Source organism: Thermobia domestica, chromosome 10 (genome assembly GCF_964235325.1).
Source record: "Thermobia domestica chromosome 10, izTheDome1.hap1.1, whole genome shotgun sequence".
In the NCBI taxonomy this organism is placed as follows: domain Eukaryota; kingdom Metazoa; phylum Arthropoda; class Insecta; order Zygentoma; family Lepismatidae; genus Thermobia; species Thermobia domestica.
The window spans coordinates 243,090,862-243,112,858 of record NC_137463.1 but is presented as its reverse complement, the minus strand read 5'-3'; the positions used below and the strand labels follow the sequence as shown (position 1 = coordinate 243,112,858).

At 38.1% G+C, this 21,997-nt stretch overlaps 2 protein-coding genes across 4 annotated transcripts in view; one reads left to right on the top strand and one right to left on the bottom strand.

Annotated features, from left to right (window-relative positions):
- The window catches only part of LOC145663132 (uncharacterized), a 121,019-nt gene that overhangs the window by 65,352 nt on the left and 33,670 nt on the right, over positions 1–21,997 (bottom strand). Inside the window, exon 1 of one of the 3 annotated variants that reach the window (XM_081729428.1) lies at positions 3,775–3,796. The exons of the other annotated variants lie outside the window; for them this stretch is intronic. The gene's annotated coding sequence lies outside the window, so the exon portion shown is untranslated. Of the gene's footprint in view, positions 1–3,774; positions 3,797–21,997 lie in introns of those variants that run through there. 3 annotated transcript variants of the gene reach the window in all.
- Positions 1–21,997, top strand: part of LOC145661879 (uncharacterized) — a 49,351-nt gene that overhangs the window by 4,941 nt on the left and 22,413 nt on the right. The window contains exons 2-3 of the mRNA XM_081727221.1: positions 3,891–3,945; positions 20,281–20,364. Coding sequence (XP_081583347.1) covers positions 3,891–3,945; positions 20,281–20,364 — 139 coding nt within the window. The remainder of the gene's footprint in view (positions 1–3,890; positions 3,946–20,280; positions 20,365–21,997) is intronic.

Sequence of the window (21,997 nt, the reverse complement as noted above, 5' to 3'; positions counted from 1 at the left end):
TTGTTTTGTTTTAGTTTAACGTCTCACGATTATGCTAGGGCGGCTAAAGGAGACGTGGAGTTATTGATCATAGTGGAATCCGAAAAACTTCGGTCGTTGAACATTACCGCCACCGGGAATCGAACTCGGGACCATGCGAACCAAAATCAAGCGTACTAGCCATTACAGCAAATGGGGATTCTTACATTGTGTTGATTTAAATAATTGAGTCAGTGTTGCCAGATCCGAAGATCAAAAAGTAGCGTGTCTGTGCTCCCAAAAGTAGAGGATATGAACTATTTGTAGCCCAAATATATAGAAATGAATTATTTGGCAACTAATGACTGGTACTAATGAAATAATGTTTAAAATAGATCGGAAAATGTTGTGGACATATTGCAATACGAAATTATGATCGATAGACGAAAACAATTTTAGATTGTATACCACGTGACAAAAACAGCCTAGGAAATGTCCGCATACAAGAAATTGTGACAAAATCAGGAACTACTGGGGAGTAACATGGAAAAGAATTACCCAAGATAGATAGTTGTAGAGAAAATTTGGGAAGACTTCATCCAGCAGGGGATTGATAATGCTTAATTATGATGATGGTGATGATTTTATATCAAGACCTCAGAGATAAACTAAACCAAATCATAATTTCGTAATTTTACAGGAGAAGCGAAAAACCGGTTCCTTAACTAAGACCTATAATACTGTTTTTCAAACTATACTAAGTAGTTACAAAGTAGTAAGATGACTTTAGACTTACATTATTACACCACTAGAAAGAACATAGTCTATTAAAAAAGTATTCTAACTCAATTTGACCAAAAACTGACTTAACATAGTCTACCACTAATATATATATATATATATAGTAAAACCTCTGAATAACAGACACCAATTGGACATGAATTTTTGTCCGTTATTGAGAGGTGTCCGTTACAGAGAGGTTACAGAAATTTAATTTCTCATAACGGTAATTGTATGTAGTAATATACAGTAAATACATATGTATGAGCGTAAATACGTAAAATTCAATATGGAAATACTATTTAATACGTATTTGAAATACTGGGAGGGATAAAGGAGAAATTCATTTCTATTAAATAACATTATTACTCAGAGATGTGTTAATATATTCATATACTGCAAAAGATAATGTGTGTATGGTAATTTCTTTACGCACATGTCCTCACCCTGCAAAAATTCATTAATTTACTTGTTATCTATGAAATTACCGGGAAAAGGTGGAAGGACCAGAGGAAAAAGAACTAAATTTGTTAGAAAAGGGAAGATTTTTCGCATAGAATTCTTGACCACCCAACTGTCCCTGCATGAGTGTTATTGAAGGTTTTCTAGGATTTTCAGAGACCAGTTTATTGCTTGCAGAAAAAAAAATTCAAGTTCAGCTTGAAGCTGCTCTGTTTGATGGTTCCCATGTCTAGACTCATGATATATACACTTGTGGGGAAAAAATTCCTGTCTACTGTAATATATAGCAGAACCTAGAATAATTCCTGTCCGTTATGAAGAGGTTATTGGAATGTTTGGGGGAGAAAAGAACTGTCCGCGTCCGTATCAAAGAGTGTCCGTAAAGGGGAGGGTTTTATTCCGTAAGAGAACATATATTTTTCCTGGGACAAAAAAATCTGTCCGTATTATAGAGGTGTCCGTTAAGGGAGGTTTCACTGTATATATATATATATATATATATATATATATATATATATATATATATATATATATATATATATATATATATATATACTGTATAAATTTACTAGGTAAGGTGGGATAAAATTGGATCCAAAAGTAAACGAAAGTCATACAGCGAAAAAATATATTTTTGACTATTTAATACTTCATGTTGCTGCAAAACTACGAAAATGAATACAAAAGAAAACTAGAAAGTTAAAATCACTTGTTTTGGCGAGAGAGAGAGAAAATAAATACAGCTAGCTCGAATTACCTATATACTTATATAATATGTATGTTCATGTTTCGCAAGTAATTTTCAATCAATATAAAATTTCAACGTAATGAACGCACAATTGGTTTTCTCGAATAAAGATCACATGCACCGCTAAGAGCTCAGGAATAAGCTTAATCTATGTTACGGCAGTGGATATACGTATGCGTATGTAATGCATTACAACTTTAGGAACTTGTATAAGAAACAGAATGTACTTAAATTTAGACGCGAACTATGCGAAACATCTGACTTTGAATCTAACTTGTTTCGTGATGCAACCGTAGGCCACACATAGCAAAGATGAGTGCCGTAGCTCCCATCACAAAGTTCAGGAATTTCGTGTTATAAGGTGTCAATTAAACACGTAGATGTGATACGGTAATAAAGCATTTGATCAATTTTAAACAAAATATATTGTAGTAATAATTTACCCTATTTGTTCAGATAATGTACGTTATATTATGCTTTTAAAATGACAGTCAAAACAGAATGTATTGGATAATAAATGAGAAATTGTAAAATTTCAATTTCGGTACGATTAAATACATTCATGGTGCTATGTGTTGCGTTATAAGTTAGAATGTATTGAACAATTCTTATTCTAAGGAAGGAAATAAACTACTGTATAGTACTGAAATAGAGTTTAATTGTATAGGCCATATGAGAAAGTCTTTTGCTGAAAGTGAAATATGGGTTACTATTAGAATTTTATCCCAGATATGATATACCCACTGATGATTGAAACTGGAACACACGCATGGAAGGCATCAGCGCTAGCAAATTAGCTCTGAAGAAGTACACCATACTATAATTCTAAGTCAAGAATAAGGCCAAAAATAAGAAGCAGAAACGACAGACTTTACAATAATAATACTTTTACAATTTTAATTTCACCTATTTATTTCGAGACTTTCGTGACGAGACCGAGATTTGGCCCTCGAGACCGAGACCGAGATCGAGACAAGCATTTGTTGACCGAGACGAGACCGAGACGGCGATTTTTGACTCGAGACGAGACCGAGACAGCTATTTTTAAACCGAGACGAGACCGAGACTGTACAAAGTCTCGTCTCGTCTCGTCTCGATATCATCCCTAGCTTGAAAACACCGACTGTAAGTGCAAAGGGAAAAATACGGGATGACCATGAATTACTGAAGAACGTGTTGAATGCGTGATAGAGTATTTCATATATAGCCCCAAGAAATCAATTCGGAAGGCTGGTCGTGAATTAGCAGTTCCAGTGGCATCTATGTGGAGAATTTTAAGGAGATTGAGGAATTTAAGGAAGAGGATTGAAGCAGTTGTTGCAACAATTACTCCGAACACATTGATCAAGATTTGAGACGAACTCACCTATCGACTCGATGTATGACGTGTGACGAATGATGCTCCCATTGTAGCTAAAACTGTTTGACCTGCTCTTTCATTTGATGAATTAATTATAATTGTAAGTTAATTGTAATAAATACTAGAAAGCAAACTGTTGATATTTATTTTGAAACACCCTGCATTTTACAATCAAAAAAATTAAAGAGAAAAAGGCATTTGTAGTTTTATTGTTTAAAAAAAAATCTTCGATTGCAAATGGACTACATAACGTTTCTTATACGTATCTTAAAATGCAATCATCCGAGAACTAAAAGAGAATACATAATAGAAGAACATAATTACTGTCTAAACAGAAATAATACGGACATTTTTGAAGTGTTATTACAAATATCGAAAGAGAAAATTAGAGATGAATAAATAATAAATATTTCCAAGGAATAGTACTTTCAGTTTTTATAAACCATGACTATCGTTTTAAGCTCACCATCTACTTTAGACCAGTTTTACTCCTTGAGGCTATTGAGCTAAGTCTCTCCTTTTAGGTTACTGTGACAACAAACAGTCCAAGTGGGACACTGAACTTCAGTCTGTAAAAGATAGCTTTTTCAGTTGCTTCTCCACAACAACAGAAGGTCATTGGCTTCCTCTGTCCATGGTAAGTCCTTTTCTTAGCTTTCATGAGGGACTATTTTTTTTTTCTTAACGTTAAGAGAGAGAGAGAAAAAAGTCCTCTTCCGATACACTGTTTTAATTTGTTATACATTTTTTTTTTTCTAAATATAATTGGAGCTCACAAATTACTTTCACCATTTGTAAGTGACTGTCACATCCTCTTCATTCGCTTTTGATCTTTCCAAACCAAATTTTATGTAGAAACGGTTCTTCAAACAATAGCACGGTTCATCGACGTACATCGTAAATCTATTTAAATCCTCGTCAATTCGTCTAATTTGAAAGTCAATTTTTTTGCTCTCTGCTTTGGTTTTTGCTCCCTTCTTCACAGTTAACGAGACCCACTAAGAATAACAATAAAAGTAAAAGTTTTTCTCCCAAATATAATCACTGACATACCTTTTATCGTAATATTCAGAAGAAGAAAAAGTTCTTTGTTGTACAGAGAAAACAGTTTAACTGGACCAAGATTCTGACGTATGTTAAGATAATGTACAGTACACACACACACAAAAGCGATATTTAAAATAATGTATTTTGTAATCCTTAGTTAAAAGACACGATAATATGTAGTCTTTAATCATCAGTTACAAATACAAAGGCATCACCAATTGATTTCAGAGTATTCTTAATGGTTGAACCTATCGATTTATTTAGAGTTGTTCTTTCTTGGGAAAAAGCTAAAAATTTTAGTTGTGGAGTTTCGTGGTGCTCGTGTGGAGTGATGACAGATGATTGAATGAAACGTCATCTTATTTGGGAACTTAACCCAGAATCTACTACGAAAAGGAAATGTTAAGTGGTTTTGAATGTCAGTATCTTTGCTGAAGTGTTTTATCTAAGGCATTGTGTTCCCGTGTGAAAATTGATAATGTGTACTACCTGAAAGCAATACTCATCGAGCCCCCCCTCCCCCCCCCAAAAATGAAATGAAATCTTTGAGTTTTGCATCTCACGGTTACGCCGGTTAGGCTAGGACGGTGATGATGAGTAATGAATGAAATAGTGGAATGAAGAAAATGTTGGTGGAGGAAGCTGGAAAACCCCGAGGAAACCCACACACACGGTGTTTGTCCACCACAAGGCGGGGGCTGGAATCGAACCCGCGATCCCAAGCACCAGAGGTGAACGCTGTGCCGCAGCCCCCGCTCAACGATGCAATTAATACTGTTACGATAGACATAATCGGCAGGTTCTGATGTGAAATTTATCGCCTACACGTGTGGCATGTTGTTAATGATGCACATACAGGAACATATCAGCATGCAAATGCATTTTTAACATTTTTTTAAATCACAGTAAAATTGGATTCTAGCAGTACTTGAACCTATTTGAACTGCTAAACAAAACAGTATCCAATTCAACTACCCAAGTGTCATTACTTCTGTACTGCAGTCCCACGAAACCCCACCATTACTTGTCGAAGACTGTATGTAAGTCAAATTCCTTTTGAAAACGCGAGGACTTGAAAAAATAAAATCCTTGAGTTTTACGTCTCACACTTATGCCGGTTAGGCTAAAGGAGGCGGTGATAATGAGAAATGAATGAAATTTGTAGAATGAAGAAAGTGCGAGGAAACGGCAGAACCCCGAGGAAAGCACGCACGCGGTGTTTGTCCACCACAAGGTTCATTTGGCGTGAGCTGGGATCGAACCAGGGACCGCAAGCACCAGAGGTGAACGCTCTACCATTGAGTGACCGCGCCCCTGTCTTATCTTTCGGTTATAATTATTATAGTTTTTAAAAAGAATTAAAGTACAAGAGTTAATGCTAATTTGGGTTAACCATGCTATGTGCTGCAATGTTGCTAGTGTCACAATGAAAAGGTTCCGTGAGGATAATACTTTTTGGACTACGTCGAACTTTTGTTCGTAATTATATAGGATGTCCCATAAAGAAATCCACTTTTGAAATGCCCGCCATTTCTGTTCTAATAAGTTGGCAGCACTGAATGTTACACGATTTTCATTGTCTTTGTGGTTAGTAGTCACAGAGCGCCGAATACGACCCGCTCGGGAGAGTAATACTCCCGGAAGTACGTTTTTCCGCGCGCTACTGTAGCCAGCTGTTTTACGCGCTATCCTAGTCAGTTGTTTTAAGTTGGTCACAAAATCTATATCATTTAGTACAAGGGGAACAAAACCAGCCTTATATCATGGAGTACAAGGGCAACAAAACGAGCCCTGCGGGGCTTCTAACCCGTTCCTACTACTACTACTACTTATCTGCACAAAAGTAAGTAAATCACATTTTTGAGTATTATTTTCGTATTATTTTAATTTAAAAAGTATTATAAAAATGTAAAAAAAAATTGTAAAAAACTCCTCGGGCCGGGTTTGAACTCACGCCAAAAGAGATTTTCGTTACTAGCATATAGCGCTAACCCACGAGGACCGACAGCAACAATTGTCTGAATTCTGCTATTTAAGTGCAACGTGGCAAGACATATATAACGCCAACCAATCAGAACTGTGTTTTTCGTTCCTACTTCCGGGAGCATTACTCTCCTGAGCTACTCCTCGCCGAATAGCGAATGATCGTCATCTTTTTTCTGTACGGAGGAACATTATCACTCACAATGGCGATGCTTCCCGCAGAACAACTACCACGAGAATGCCCCGAGGGTTTAATGTCCGCAACCAAACCGGTTTTCTCAAATTTAACAATCAAGTTTCATTACAGTCAGTGTTCGTAGTTTGAGGGAAATTTCCCTGATCTAGGGAAATTTTGGAGTTAAATTTAGCAAAAAGGGAAAGAGGGAATTTTCCGATAAAACCATCAAAATCCAGGAAATTCTCGCGCTGATTGATTGAGCAATATAAATGCTTAAATATCTCTTTGTTCTTGAGAAATAAACCAATACAATAGCAATAGGTTTGCGTGTGTGTGTGTGTGTGTTTGTTTGTTTGTTCAAAGCAGCACAATTTGCACACATTGATAGTTGAAAAGTATTTGTGTGGATAGTTGAAAGTATTTGTGTGGATTTTTTGTTTAAAAAAAAAAGTGGAGGAAAAGTGAGAACAACTAAGCATAAACGAAATGAATAAAATAAACATGGTTTGTACTTCCTTTAATATAGCTTAATTAACTTTATTACATAATTTCTGTCATAGGAATTGGATACTCAACAAACTAGAAAAAATTTGATAAGAAAAGGGAAATTTTTGAGTTAGCTTGAGGGAAATTTTGTCTGCGAACACTGATCACAGTCGACTTATTCAGTTCATTACGTTGATCAAACATTCCACGGAGTTTGCGAACAGTTTCTGCACGAATATTCACCACATTTGTAATAATTTTTCACTACAACAATACGCTGTTCCTATCCCTACAGAAAACAGATTATGATTATGCGCTACTCGGAGCTCCGTAACTACCAACCAAAAAAGACCCGAGATGAATATCGTGTAACGTTCAATGCTGCGAACTTACTACAATAGAAATTGCGGGAATTTCAAAAGTTGCGTTCTTTTTGGGACACCCTATACTTTTAGTTCATTACTCTTCAAAATGTCTTGCAGAAAATTGTTTGAAAAAAATTAAATATCACAAAATTCATTCATGATTAATATGAACATTCTTTATCTGTAAAAAAAAAAAAAAAAAAAAAAAAAATGCGCTCTATTTCTGTCTTTAAATCTGTTTTCACGTACCGAATTGTCAACTATCCTTACACAATATCATCGTGTCCGTGTAAGTTCATGCGTTGAAAAATGTAATTATATAGAGACCTGCATGGACAGGGCTAGGCCCGAGGCCCGGCCCGGCCCGCGGGCCGGGCTTGGGTGGGCCAACACTGACTTCTCTTCAGATCGGGCCGGGCTGGGACCGATTAACTGCAATTCTTTAATAATTATTGACTTTCGTTAAACGATAATTAGAATAAAGGCAAACGTTGAAGAAGTGTGCCCGTGAAAAAATGCTACAAAATGAAACTTAAAATTTATCGGGCCCGGGCCGGGCTTGGGCCAAGAATTTTAAAAAAACTTATCGGGCCGGGCCGGGCTCGGGCCGAAAATCTCCAAAACTTTTCGGGCCCGGGCTGGGCCGGGCCTAGGTACATACGGACTGGATCGGGCTCGGGCCGAAAAATTCGGCCCGTGCAGGTCTCTATTATACAAGTATATTCCTGTAGGTACACGTATCTACTATTTCACCACCACAAGTACAGTAAATATCTGACCTCAGCATTAGTTTTAAAAAGTCTAGGTTGTGGTAATGCAACTTTAGACTGTAGTAGGAAAAAAGAGACCTATCCAACTTGGATCCGAAGTAATCATTAAAGTTATAGTTTATTAACATTAAAGTGTATCATCAACGGAACTCATACTACGAGACCATCTGTAATTTTATAACATAAAATAAGGCAACTATGATACTTGATTGTCTGGTACGGCCTACTCATAATACGGTCAGTTCGATTTTTGACCTTGTCCGGTGTCCGGTACGATCTCAAAACCGGGAGTTAAATGTCCGGTAATTTTTCCTCTTACTAGTCCTATTTTCTGGTCTATTCGTATTATTCTGGAATGATGAAAGGAATCGTTTGTCGATGTCGAGGGTTCAAGCAGAGCTTCTAATTCGCTTTGATATCAACCTGTCGTGCGCAGAATTTGCTGAAGAGTTGAAGGCAGGAAAATTTACTGAACTCACATAAACTGCTAAATGTCAATAAAAGTACATTTTCAAGATCGCAGCTACCACTGCTTCATTCTCAGCTACATTTTCCAATTAAATAATGCATCCAGATCCAATAAAAGATATCTTGGCATTATGAGACATCATTAGCTCGATCGAAGCTGGTATGTATGCCATAATTATATTGCCAATTATATTTGTTCTTCTGTTTTAAATACGAAGGTAGGCTACAAAAATTAGACCCTACATGTGCCGACTCAGCCAAAACTAGATTAAGTTAGTTTAATAAATGCTTCAAAAGTAACTAAAGTTATTAAATTCGAACTCCGAATCGTTCAATTTTATGTAAAGTAACCACTTTTAGATTGTTCACATTCTTGACAAGCGATGATGTCACAATCTTAAAGAGTTATATGTACTGCAGGAGTGTGTCCGCTATTTCCATTTTCAAAAAGCTGGCAACCTTAGCTATGACTACAATACCTTTCGTATATGTTCCTATTTAAAGATAATTCATAGCATAACCGCAATACTTTCTCTTTCATAATAATAGGTGTCGTAGTTATCGTGCCGTATCAATTTTTGCATTTACGAAAAAGTTATTTTATTTTCTCGAAAACTAAGCACGAGGATTTATATACTCACTCACATAACTTTCTACAGCTCGATCTATCTATCGACTACAGTAAGTGGCCCAGTGAATGTATCGTGCGTATTTTTAATCCTGGTTTCGATTCCCGGTGTGACAACTCATTTTCGATGTTGAACTAGCAGCAATGTGCGGCGAAGCACGAAACTCCTTAAGGTTGGTGTAAACGGAGAAGTTTTGACGACAGACGACACTACAGTCTTCGTATCTCTCTCATGTATTTTTTACCTCTCACGAAAATTTACAATTTCTCTTATAAATTTCAACCTAGAGACTTCAAATTTTTAGAGGAGGAACTTCATAACCTATTAAAGGGAACAGTCCGTGCCGATTTTTTTTATTTAGAATTATCTTCATTGTTGAAATGGCTTAATTGTTGAAATGGATATCCAAATCTTTAACAATGGAATTGTTTCAACAACGAAGAAAATTCTAAATAAAAATGGCACAGATTATTGCCTTCCATTGGTTATGAAGTTCCTTCTCCAAAAATTTTTAGTCTCTAGGTTGAAATGTGTAAGAGAAATTGTAAATTTTCGTGAGAGGTAAAAAATAAATGAGAGATACGAGGACTCTAGTGTCATCTATCGGCAAAACTTGTCCCTTTAAACTAACCTTAAATTAAAAGTAAGCAAATTCCGATGGGGACTCTCGGTCGAAAAAGTAACAGTATTTTTCAGAAATTTTTTCTGGGTTTTCCTCATTCGCACCAGGCAAACACCAGGATGGTACCTAACATAATGCTCCCAGGTCGCTTCCTTCCTTTCCCATTCCTTTCTTCTCCAATTCTCCGGGCAGCGTGATTACCCAGGGATGTGTAATATGCCCATAGACGCTGAAAACCCAGAAATCTAATCCCTAATCCTAAACAAATTCCGATCCAAGTGCGATGAGCGCCAATGTGTTAATCGCATATCAGTTATCACCCAACAAAAACCCGCCAAGCTGACCATACGGTAGTCTCTTTTGTGAGCCGTAGCGACACGGAGTTTAGTTACAGTTTGAACGTCTGATTAGTAGAAATAAAATCAAAACTATTGATTCTCAAGAATTAATAAGAATCAAATGAAATTAAATCTTTCAGTTTAACGTCCCACGATTATACCCTTTAGGCTAAGGGAGACGGATGATTAAGGCAAGTGAATGATGATGGAAGAATTGGTGGAATGAAAATGTGGAAGGAAACGGGAGTACCCCGAGAAGGCCCATTGACATCATGATGTACCCCACAAATTTACTTGGCTGGGGATCGACCCAGAGAACCCACGCAGGCTACCAGAGGTAAGAGCTCTACCACTGAGCCACCGTGGCTCCCCATTAATAAGAATGAATCTACAGGGTGGCCCAAAAGTAGGTATACACCCATGCATTGATGAAGTATAACATTCTACTTTATGAGTTTATTTGCTTCGGCTCTTCTGAGCTTAAGATGTAAGTAAAAAACATATTAAGAACAAATAATAAAGAAACTAAGTCTACCTGATGGATAATAATAAGAAATGATATAAAATGCAGTACGGTACTGTATACCTACTTTTGGGTCACCCTGTATATAAATATAGTTGAAGTAATCTCAGGAGTTTGTGGCAGAAAGTAGTATACCCCGTAGCCTATACGTGTAGAGATTATACTTTCATTACGTCCGTCTCCTTTAGCTTTAAAAGACGTGCATGGCACCATATCGGTAATATATCAGACTAAATCTTACATTGTTACATCAGAAAAAGAATACGTCTCCACATAAATTTAAAAACGCACACAACGAAAAGAAATAACGTAAAATAGCTTATTTATAAGATATTCCGGTAGAATTCTTTCAAAAACAGAGTTGCATCAATCGGCTAAGAGATGTATTAAAACGCATAATTTTAGTAGTGACTTAGTACAATTAGGGCAAATACGGGAAATCTTAATTAATACTGCAAGCCTGCCAAAGGTCCTAACAACAGTAAATTACTTTGGGCACTAAACTACGATGACATTCGTTTATGCGTTATTATTGCTTTCTGTAAACTTTGTGGTGGACAAACACCGTGTGCGTGGATTTCCTTGGAGTTCTTCCGTTTCCTCTCACTTTCTTCATTCCACCATTTCATCCATTTCTCATAATCACCGTCTCCTTTAGCCTAGAAGGCATAACGTGGCACGTAAAACTCAAAGATTTCATTTCATTTCATTGCTTTATGTGTATGTGTGTGATTTCGAAACGTTCCGAGCAATGTTTTCTTTTTCAGGTACCCGACTACAAGACAAAAAAGAACAAAGAAAGAAAACATTAAATAAATCAAGGGCGCGAAAATAAAATAGCAGTAAGATACACATACACCGTGACAAGGTGTGAGTGCAGATTGCAAATGCATGTAAATGCAAATAAAATGACATCTCAAACAATTTCTGAAGCAGGGAAAGTTTTAAAATATTACGACATTGAACCTGCGAGCCCTCTAGATATGAGAAGAAAGTGAGCAGAGAATTCGCCAATCTAATTCTGGGTGAAGTGGACTACAAACATTCCACACGCTGCATCTATCTTCCTTTCTTTCAGTCTCTGTCCATTGAAAGTGGTCCACTAGCTTCCTTTGTATATAAAGCACGAACCGCCCTTTCTACAAAACAGTTTGAGCGTTAATCTGTGATTGTGAGCGTTTCAAAAAATGAAAATCTTTGTGTATTTTTTACTCATTGGTATGTATTAGTGCTATTATTATCTTACTAAGTCGATCGCAACCCTGATAAGATCTGACCTCAGCTCAAGTCGCAGTGAGTTTGAGGCTGAGGACAAAATATAAATCGCATAAATTACTGTTAAGAAATTTGAACGACCAACAGCTACCACAAATCTGAGCTTCAGTGAGTGGTGATCAAGTGAGTCTGACCGAAACTGGTAGAAAGCAGGTTGTTGTTGGGTTGGAAAACAAAATGAAATCTTTAGCGGAGTTGAATACGTCTGCCTACTCCATATTTGTTTTTGTGACCATTAATTTATATGAGGATCACGCAGATAGCAAGATTTAGTAGCGTTAGGCAGGCAATAGCGTACGGAGCGATATCTATCAACGTGATTGTTTATTATTAGGATTAGCGTGACGCGCATACTAAGAAGTGTGTTATTTATTATTACCATATATTCATAACAAAATGTAATTTTCATAAAGTAAGGGTTATCTCAATATATAGAGTGGCGCAGGAAAACAGGAAAAAATTAATTAACGTAAAATGCACTAATCAACACATGAAAGAATACATTTAGTAATTCAGATGCACATAGAAAATATACATGATAAAAAAATTACATTGGTTATGGCACTTACATATCATTTTATTCCGTGAAGACGACATCGGAAAGATGTGTTCCTCTCGGCGTGCACATTATGATAATATGTTTTGGAAATTCGTGAGTCCCTCATTAACCCTCAATTTCAGTTCAACGATATTTACAGGACCTGTACCATACTCTTTGCTTTCGAGATGATAGATTCTCCACAGAGGCAATTAGACCTAGTACACACTGAGTTCAGGGAATGTCGGAGGCCATACGATGTCACCGTTCTTATCAAATGCTTTCACAACGAACACACGCTCCGCACAATTTCAATGCTTCATTATTAATAAATGACCAAAGTTTTCTCAACGTTGTCTTGTCAGTCGCAAATGCCGTCCATACAGTGTTGCTAATTATAGATTTAAAAAAAAATAATAAAAAAATGGCGCAGGTATTCAAAACTCTTAACGGCTCACGATTATGCATCTTGAGGCTAAAAGAGGAGGAGGATCCTTGCAAAAGAACGTAGATGAGATGAAGAGAAGAGAAAAGGGGAGAATCTTAAAAAAAAAAACACTGATATAACGCAGTCCAACCAGGCATAAACTTCCATGACAAAGGATCGAACCACCACCCTTTTAACTGGAAAAATGAAATATTTCACTTTAACGTCCCACGATTATGTCCTTGAGGCTAAGGATATCATGATTAAGGCAAGTGAATGATAATGGAAGAATTTCTGGAATGAGAATGTGGAATAAACGGGAGTATCCTGAGAAAACTCACGGACACGATGTTGTCCACCGGGAATCAAACTAGGAACTCCACACACTAGAGCTAAGCGCTCTACAACTCAGCCATAGTGCCCCCTTTTTTTTAACTGGAAGTGAACGCTCTAACTCCGAGTCACCATATCCTTTCCCTCGTGTAGATTATGATTAGGATTTAGATTTCTGGTCTTTTGGCATCTATGGCCACGTTAGCTCGTCACGTATGAGGGGTGACGTCTCTCGGTGATCCCCCTATCCGTGGAGAGGGAAGGAAGGAAGGAAGGATGAGGCCTGGGACCTGTATGTTAGGTACCATCCCGGCATTTGTTTGGTGTGAATAAGGAAATCCCAGTAAAACCTCACTCAGAATGGCTGACTTGAACAAGATTTTATACTTTTTCGACTGGGTGCCTCCACCCCCTCAGACATATTCTCTTGTTTCTTTAGAGATACATGAGAAGCTGATATTTTATTATTATTAGATCCCCTATTATTATTATTATTATTATTATTATTATTATTATTATTATTATTATTATTATTATTATTATTATTAATGCTTAATCTTTTCGCTGGTAAAATTGAAATTACTTAGCAACACAGGTATTGCTGAATTGCAGAGCTTTCGGGAAAGAACGATGCGTTCTAGTGGTGCTCAACAAAGGTGTCCAAAGTCATGAGGTCGGCGCTCACGAGTTCGAAACTTACGCTCACTCGACCTCAACCTCACGAAGTGAGCGTGAGATCAGGCTGGCGATGTGAGCGTGAGGTCAGACTGGTGATGTGAGCGTGAGGTTGAGTGAGCGAGGTTAGGCTGGTTATTTGAGCGTGAGGTCAGACTGGTGATGTGAGCGTGAGGTTGTGTGAGCGTGAGGTCGAAGTGAGTTTGTGAGCTGAGGTCCAAATGAGTTTGTGAGCGTGAGGTTAGGTCAAAGTGGTCACCTCTGGTCCTCCCTTGTCTAGAGGAATGATAACCCGTTTCGTTTGGCAGCTCAAATAATTCATTCAGTGTAAAACGAAATGCAGTGCTATCAGAATCCACTATACTGTAACAAAAAAAGTTAAAGTGCTTGTCTTAACTATAAGCATTTACTTCCCCTATTGATCCATCATAAGGACATAAAACACAATGACAAACAACTAGAGTACCATAACCGATAGTCTACTGTTAAGCAGCTAATAGCAAGCACCTAACCTTGGTGGGGAAGGAAAATATCTGAACTTCCTTTACATTAACCAAAGTTTAGTTTTTACATAACGAACGACACCATGTTACATAGGCACGGGGAAGCTGAGCCTACGCCACTGGAACGCCACGTTAAGCCATAGGATTTTCTCTTCTTTCTTGCTTACTAGTTGCTCAAGCCAGACTTCGGTTTGTTGTGTACCATAAATTAAAATCGTGCTTAACTGAATTTTCTAACTGTTAACTTTTTAATGCTCAAATCTAATTATGTTTACGACTCTTGTCCTCAGTGATGTAGCACATAACACTAGAAATTTCATTCCCTTTTACAGACTCGAATGGGAAAATTCAGTTGAAGAAATAGGTTGAGTTTTGTTGGCAACATCAATTATGTTTCACTTTCTAAATATAAAAGTAACCAAGAAAGTTCTGACGCTTTTTCGCCCATCGCCTTCGAACACTAATATGTCACCTAAGACGTACCTGAAAGATCAAAAATAGACCCCAACAACATCGACGCCCTACTGCTAACGTTCTGGAAGGCCATGGATTCCATCACGCTAGAACTTGGTGGGTCGTGAAGCAAAGAAGGTATCAACTGAATTTTGCCCTTCTACTAGGATTTGAACGGGTGTCCTCTAAGGTGATTGTCCAAGGAATGGAACAAGTGATAATCGGATGATGCAATTGGGGAGTATGATGGATGCAAGTGTTTCCCATTCAAGGCGCAGAATGGTGTTCCGGATCATCCTAGCCACGTGGGGTTTGACGTTGTCCTGTAATACGAGGATCCCTTTGAGATTCAGAAGTACTGGCTCCTGAGTTTTGAACTTCCCTTGAACACGACTCAACTGCTAACAGTACACAGTTGAATTGATGCTCTGACCAGCTGGTAGCAGTTTCCGATGCACAATGCCGCGAGCAGTCCACCAAACACATAGGAGGATCTTCTTCTGGTGCAGTGCTGGTTTCGGCTGTTTTGGAAACGGTTCATGGGATACTAACCAATGATGACGGCGACGCGGAGCTTTGTACAGGACCCATTTCTCATCACATGTCAACACTGTTCAGAAAAGGCTCCTTCCTCAGACGAGACAGCAAAGAAACACAGGTGTCTGCTCGCGTTGCCTTCTGGCCCGGAGTCAAATCATGTGGGACCCATCGACCCAACTTGTAGTGCTTACCAAGTTAATGGAGGTGCTGTCGAATGGTTTCTCCACTCAAATTGAATTGTAGTCCCAGTTCCTCACATGTCTGGCCATTGTTTGCTTCAATTGTTGTCTGATCTTCATTTTGTACATGTGTTGGTGTTCCCGCACGTGGTACGTCTTCAAGTGTTTCGTCATCGTCCTTATTCCAAAGCTGCAGCGTTCGCGTCCTCACCAAAGACATGTCGTATCTTCCACCCCGCTACAGCGGCGTTTGACCCCAGTACAGTATACATGCCCTTATGATGCTCTGTGTTCACTCTGTCCTTACGCAAGTTCACGGTGTAACTGAACTGCCACAAGCAGGCAGTATATTGGATATACCCACACCAACAACGACCTTCGCTTTATCTTCATTCGCATTAAACTCACGGTGTGAGGGCCAATAGAATACAAAAAGCGACATAACTTTCTTGGTTATCTTTATAACTTGAATTCTTTGTGCTGAACCAAGTTTGTAAAGTAAGTTAAGTAATTCTGTATGAGACATATACAGGGTGATTCAAAACAACACCGACAACGTTTGGGAGATGATTCCTGACACTAAGATAAGACGTAATATATAGACCAACCTGAACGCACAAATGCTTCTTTTCGGAGTTATAAGCTGCCGAAAACATGAAAGAATTAAGTTTAAAGGTCCATAGCTCCAAAAATATCGGACCTATTGTAGTCGGGTTAAGACTTCACTTAGGAACTGATATGTGCACTATTCAAAAATACATATTTCAGAATCCTAAGGTACTCACGCAACAATTTTTATAGAGGTAGTTTTAGAATACTTTAAATTATATGCGCGAAGCCAAACTATCTCTATAAAAATTGTTGCGGAAGTACCGCAGGATTCTGAAACATGGATATTTGGATAGGGCACATACTAGTTAATAAGTGAAATCTTGACACGACTGCGGTAGATCCCATAGTTTTGGAGCTATGGACCTTTAAATTTCTTTCTTTCTTTTTTTTTCCGCAGCCTATAACTCCGAAAGGAAGCACTTGTGCAACCAGGTTGGTCTATACTTTTCGTCTTATCTTGGTGCCAGGAATCACCTCCCAAACGTTGTCGATGTTGTTTTGAAACACCCTGTATATTGGATATACGAGGGTCATTAGATGGGTCCTTAGAGAAAGATAAATCAATTTGGATAGTTTTTTTATTTTTATTTTCCAACATAATTTTCTTTTGGAATAATGACACATTTTTCCCAGCGTTTCTCCATTTTTTTTAAGCCGTCCAAAAAGGATTTCGGAAGATTCTCAAAATAGGCACATGCTTGGACGATCACCTCCTCGTTCGACGTGAATCGATTTCCGCTGACCATTTTTTCAAGTTTGGAAATTTAAAAAAAAAGCAAGTTACTGGGGGATCAAATCTGGTGAATACGATGGATATTATAATAATTCGAATTTTAATTCCATAATTTTCGCCATGGAAACTTGTCTTGATGGAAGAGATTTTTTCCCTTGCCAATAAGGATGTCTTTCCTTGGTTTCTTCTCTCAACCGGTGAAATAACGACACATAATACTCTTCATTTATCGTTTCGGCTTTTTTTTTTTTTTTTTTTCAAGTAATTGATGTAGATCATTCCCCGTGCATCCCAAAAGACTGCAGCCATCACCTTGTCGGCCAATTTCAACGTCTTCGCCTACTTCGGAGCTGATCGCCTTTGAAAACCCAGTGTTTCGACTGTTCCTTTGTTTCTGAAGCGTAGCAGTGTATCCATGTCTCGTCCATTCGACGTTCGTTACGTATCGACGCAAAAACTCGTCGGGATTGCGACGAAAAACGTCAAACCAATCTCCGAATCGATCACATGATTGCGTTTATTCTCCACTGAGAGCAAACGCAGCATTCATCTTGCCGAGAGTTTTTATCAAACCCAAGTTTTCGTGCAGAATTGAAAATGCCGTAGCTTGTAATATGCCTATAGCGTTAACTACCTTGCGCACTTTGATTCGTCGATTACTCAAACCTATATCATGGATTTTGTCAATCATTTCAGAAGAAGTCACTTCCACTGGACATCCCGAACGACGTTATCATTCCTGGATATACGGCCACGTTTAAACTCGTTTACGAAATTGTAAACAGTCCCAAACAAAGGAGCAGATCTGCCATGAACTTCATCCAACTAGGCTTTGGTCTCTTTCGGTGTTAAACCTTTTAAATAGAAGTGTTTAATAACCGCACGAAACAAATTTTTTCTACTTTTCTAAATAAATACAAGTTCGTTTCCTCCAGCGACTATGAGAATGAAACAACGTGATGGTATGGCTGAAACTTTAACAACAATCTAGTCACTCTAGTGAGGAATTACGCTTACTAAAACCAAACCTTTTTCGATACTACGAGTGTCATCTTCCGGATTTTCTAAGGACTTATTCAACAACCATCGTATGATTATATAGTAGCAATTTTTTCTTGCAATATTTGTACCCGAAGCCGCGGTAGCTCAGTGGTAGAGCGTTCACCTCTGATGCCTCGGGTTCCTGGTTCGTTTCCAGCTCGCGCCAAATGGACTTTGTGTGGACAAACACCGTGTGTGTGGGTTTTCTCGAAGTTATCCCATTTCCTCCCATTTTATTCATTCCATCATTTCCTTCATTTATCACCATCGCTGTCTTCTGTAACCTAGCTAGCATAACCGTGGAACGTAAAACTGAAAGATTTCAATATTCGTAGCCAATATCAGAATTTAAAGAATATTTTCAAATTAGAACATCACTGGAGACTCCAAAGCCAGAGGACGATTTTGCAACAGGGAAAGGATACAAACCCAGCTTCACCGCCGTTGCCGATGTGACTTCTCTGTTCTATAACTCTAGAGCCGCCTTAGGCTGCGATCTTCTTTTGATACAAGTTTTAATCAATATACTTTGTTTAAACAGATAAATGGATATACTTAAGCCTAAGTTCGATAAAACTTAACTTCTTAAGCAGTTTTGTTTACCAAACTTTAAACCAAACTCCCTTACGTGATGGACACTGCGATACTGCAAATTGTTTGGAGAATAATATTCCTCTTCGAAACCAATGCTAGGTTACGTGAGAAGTGAATTTACAGCTTACAGGTAATATGAGATCCAAACCAAGCACATAAACCATACTGAAAATAGAAGTCCTGCATCAGAATAATTATTCCAATAATTTTAGCAACAATTTTCATTCATTATTTCACTGCGTAGCTCGTGTGGAAGTGGTCTACAGAAGACGGTGCTGAAAATCTTCATTTTTCGCAAATAACTGCTAAAGTTTGGAGGTCATTAAATTCTTGAACAATATCCTAGTATTTTCTCTTTTTGTGTCCAAGTTCTTTCTACTGGGTGAACGGTGACAATGCATTTTAAAAAAAATACAGTGTGCAATTCTTTTTATGTGTCGGTACCGTAGCAGTGTGTTCCTCAAACTGCTCCCTTCAAAAAGAACAGAGCGAGGAAGGAGCTGTTATAATATCGAAACATATAAAGAATTGTGTGTTTTACTATATCAAAGTTTTTAACTTTGTGAAAATTATTTTTAAAAAAATGGAAGTAAATCGGGATATTGACTGGTACGTTGAAATGGAGTTTAGCGTCTCTTTCAGCACCGAGACTACCTAAGGCGTGGACGTACAGTTTAAGGTGGAACCCAAACCAACGTAAGCATTCAAGTTTCTATGCCCTCCCAGCAGACGTTTCTTCTCACCGGGACGCCATGCACCAAAATCATGACGTTATAGAAGTAAAACTATGACGTTATAGAAGTAAAACTATCTCATTAGAATTCTTTTCTCTTCAACTTTTTAAAAAGTACTCCATGTAAAACCTTTCTTGCTGGTGGGGGCACGGTGGATCAGTAGTAGAGTGGGGTCTTTGGGTCGATCCTTGCCCAAGTACGCTTATGGTGGGCAACATCGTGCCCGTGGGTTTTCTCGGGGTATTTCTGTTTCCTCCCACTTTTCATTCCATCATTATTCACTTGCTTTAATCATCGTCTCTCGGCCCAAAGGGCACAATCGGAGGACATTAAACTGAAAGATTTCATTTCATTTTCTTCTTGCTGGTCTACTGGCTAGTGCGTGAGCCTTATTAACACGTTGTCCCGAGTTCGACTTCCGCGGATACCAGTAAATTTCAACGTCTTACGATGGTTTGGATTCCACATTAAACCGTCCCTTATAGTCTCAGTACTAGAAGAGGACACTAAACTTCTACTAACACAAGTACTTCAGGTTTTCCTGTTTCGCCAAGTTAATTTTATCCAGTGTTCTCAAAATTCACATTTAAATACATATTGTTCTGTACTACAATTTCACGTGAATTGGATTTTATTAAAAAAAAAAAAAAAAAAAAAAAAGAACTCAAAATACTTTTCTCTTTCCTAAAAGCTTCTTTCAGCATTCGTTTATAACTTTTTTAATCATCTTCGTATACTTAATTAATAACAGAACATATGGTAAATTACTGTCCTACAGGTAATGTGATTAAAATATCGACAAATTTGTTGGAATATGCCTCACAACCAAACTAATTATTTTACACATTAATGTAACGATGAGGATCGAAAGCATTGTGTAATCTGCGATCATTTTCTTCATGAATTTGTCTGTTCTTTTTTAACAGCTTCTGTGAGTGCAGCTGCTAAAGATGCTGGAGTAAGCAGGGGAAAAGGAGTTCATAAATCACCAACCAAGGAAAATAATTCAGGTACAGTAGCATTAAATAGTAATATGACATCTCTTCTACACGATTAAAATCGTTAATTTCAGCCATGTTTAGGAAAGTTGTTTCATTATCATCACTAAGAAAAAACTTGTCTAATAATTCAGGCAAAAACATTTGTTTTGGTGCAGAACTACTACAGATTTGATTACCGGTTGACCAGTTTGCCCGAAAGTTTATTTGCACTGCCAAATATACAGTACTAGCAGAATATCGTTCTTCGCACGGGGAGAATACGTTTCACTTTGGACATAAAGGGGTGAATTTGGATTTAAACGATATCGGAAGCGTCAGTGTTGATCTCAGCAGCTCCGAAACTATGGATTCTACGCTAATATCGGTCATTTTCGATAATTTTTATATATCCCATCCTCCTCCCCCTCCCCTAACGTGCACAGTCAAAGTGAAATGATAAAGCAATCTCAGGCCCGAACCTCATTTATGTTGAAAACATATCAAGATCGGTAGGGAATGGCGCGATGTCGGAAGTGTTAAGGATCGTCAGCAGCACGGTTTCTCGTACTCGGGAAAAAGCATGGTGCGATGTTTTCTTTCACGCTTATAAGTGATGAAATCGTGAAATATACCGCGACGAAATACAGTGAAACCTCCCTTAACGAACACCTCTATAATACGGACAGATTTTTTTGTCCTGGCAAAAATAAATGTTTTCTTACGGAACAAAACCCTTCCTTTTACGGACACTCTCAGATACGGACGCGGAAAGTCCATTTTCCCACCAAACGTTTCAATAACCTCTTCATAACGGACAGGAATTCTCGCTTCTGTGATATATTACAATCCGTGTAACGTGGGTTCCTGTCACCACGGCATGGCGCGTCCTCAGGTTGCGGATCGAGGAGAAGGCCTCTAGATATAGAGGTTAGCTGCGAATATACTGAATAAGCAGTCGCGGACAGACGACTAGGAGTGGTCCTCCAGCTTGGGGGTTTGGGTAAGGCTAACACCCTCATCCTGTTAAAAAAGGTACTTGTTCAGAAACATTCACAAAAGCCTCGGACAAGGACTGATAATTTGGCACGACATCAGCAAAAGAAAATGGACATGAGATTTGAAACATGGAATATTAGAAGTCTTTATAGGGCAGGCGCGTTCAAATCTGTAACGGGTGAGTTAGAGAAATACAGGATGGACTTAGTAGGAGTTCAGGAAGTTAGGTGGGAAGGAAATGGATCTGAGAATTCCGGAAATTTTACGTTCTTTTACGGGGAAGGAAATAAAAATCACCAGTTAGGAACAGGGTTTTTCGTTCACAAACGAATATTACCAGCAATTAAACGGGTTGAATTTGTTACTGACAGACTTTCTTTTATTACTCTTAAGGGACGGTGGTGTGATATTATTGTTTTAAATGTACATGCTCCAACTGAAGATAAGGGTGACGATATAAAAGATAGTTTTTACGAAGAAGTGGAACGGATATTTGACCAACTCCCGCGATACCATATGAAGATTCTATTAGGGGATTTCAATGCGAAGGTAGGACGAGAGGATATTTTCAAACCGATTATAGGGAACGAAAGTTTGCATAAGGAAAGTAATGACAACGGTGTTAGACTCGTGAACTTTGCAACATCCAAAAACCTAATCGTGAAGA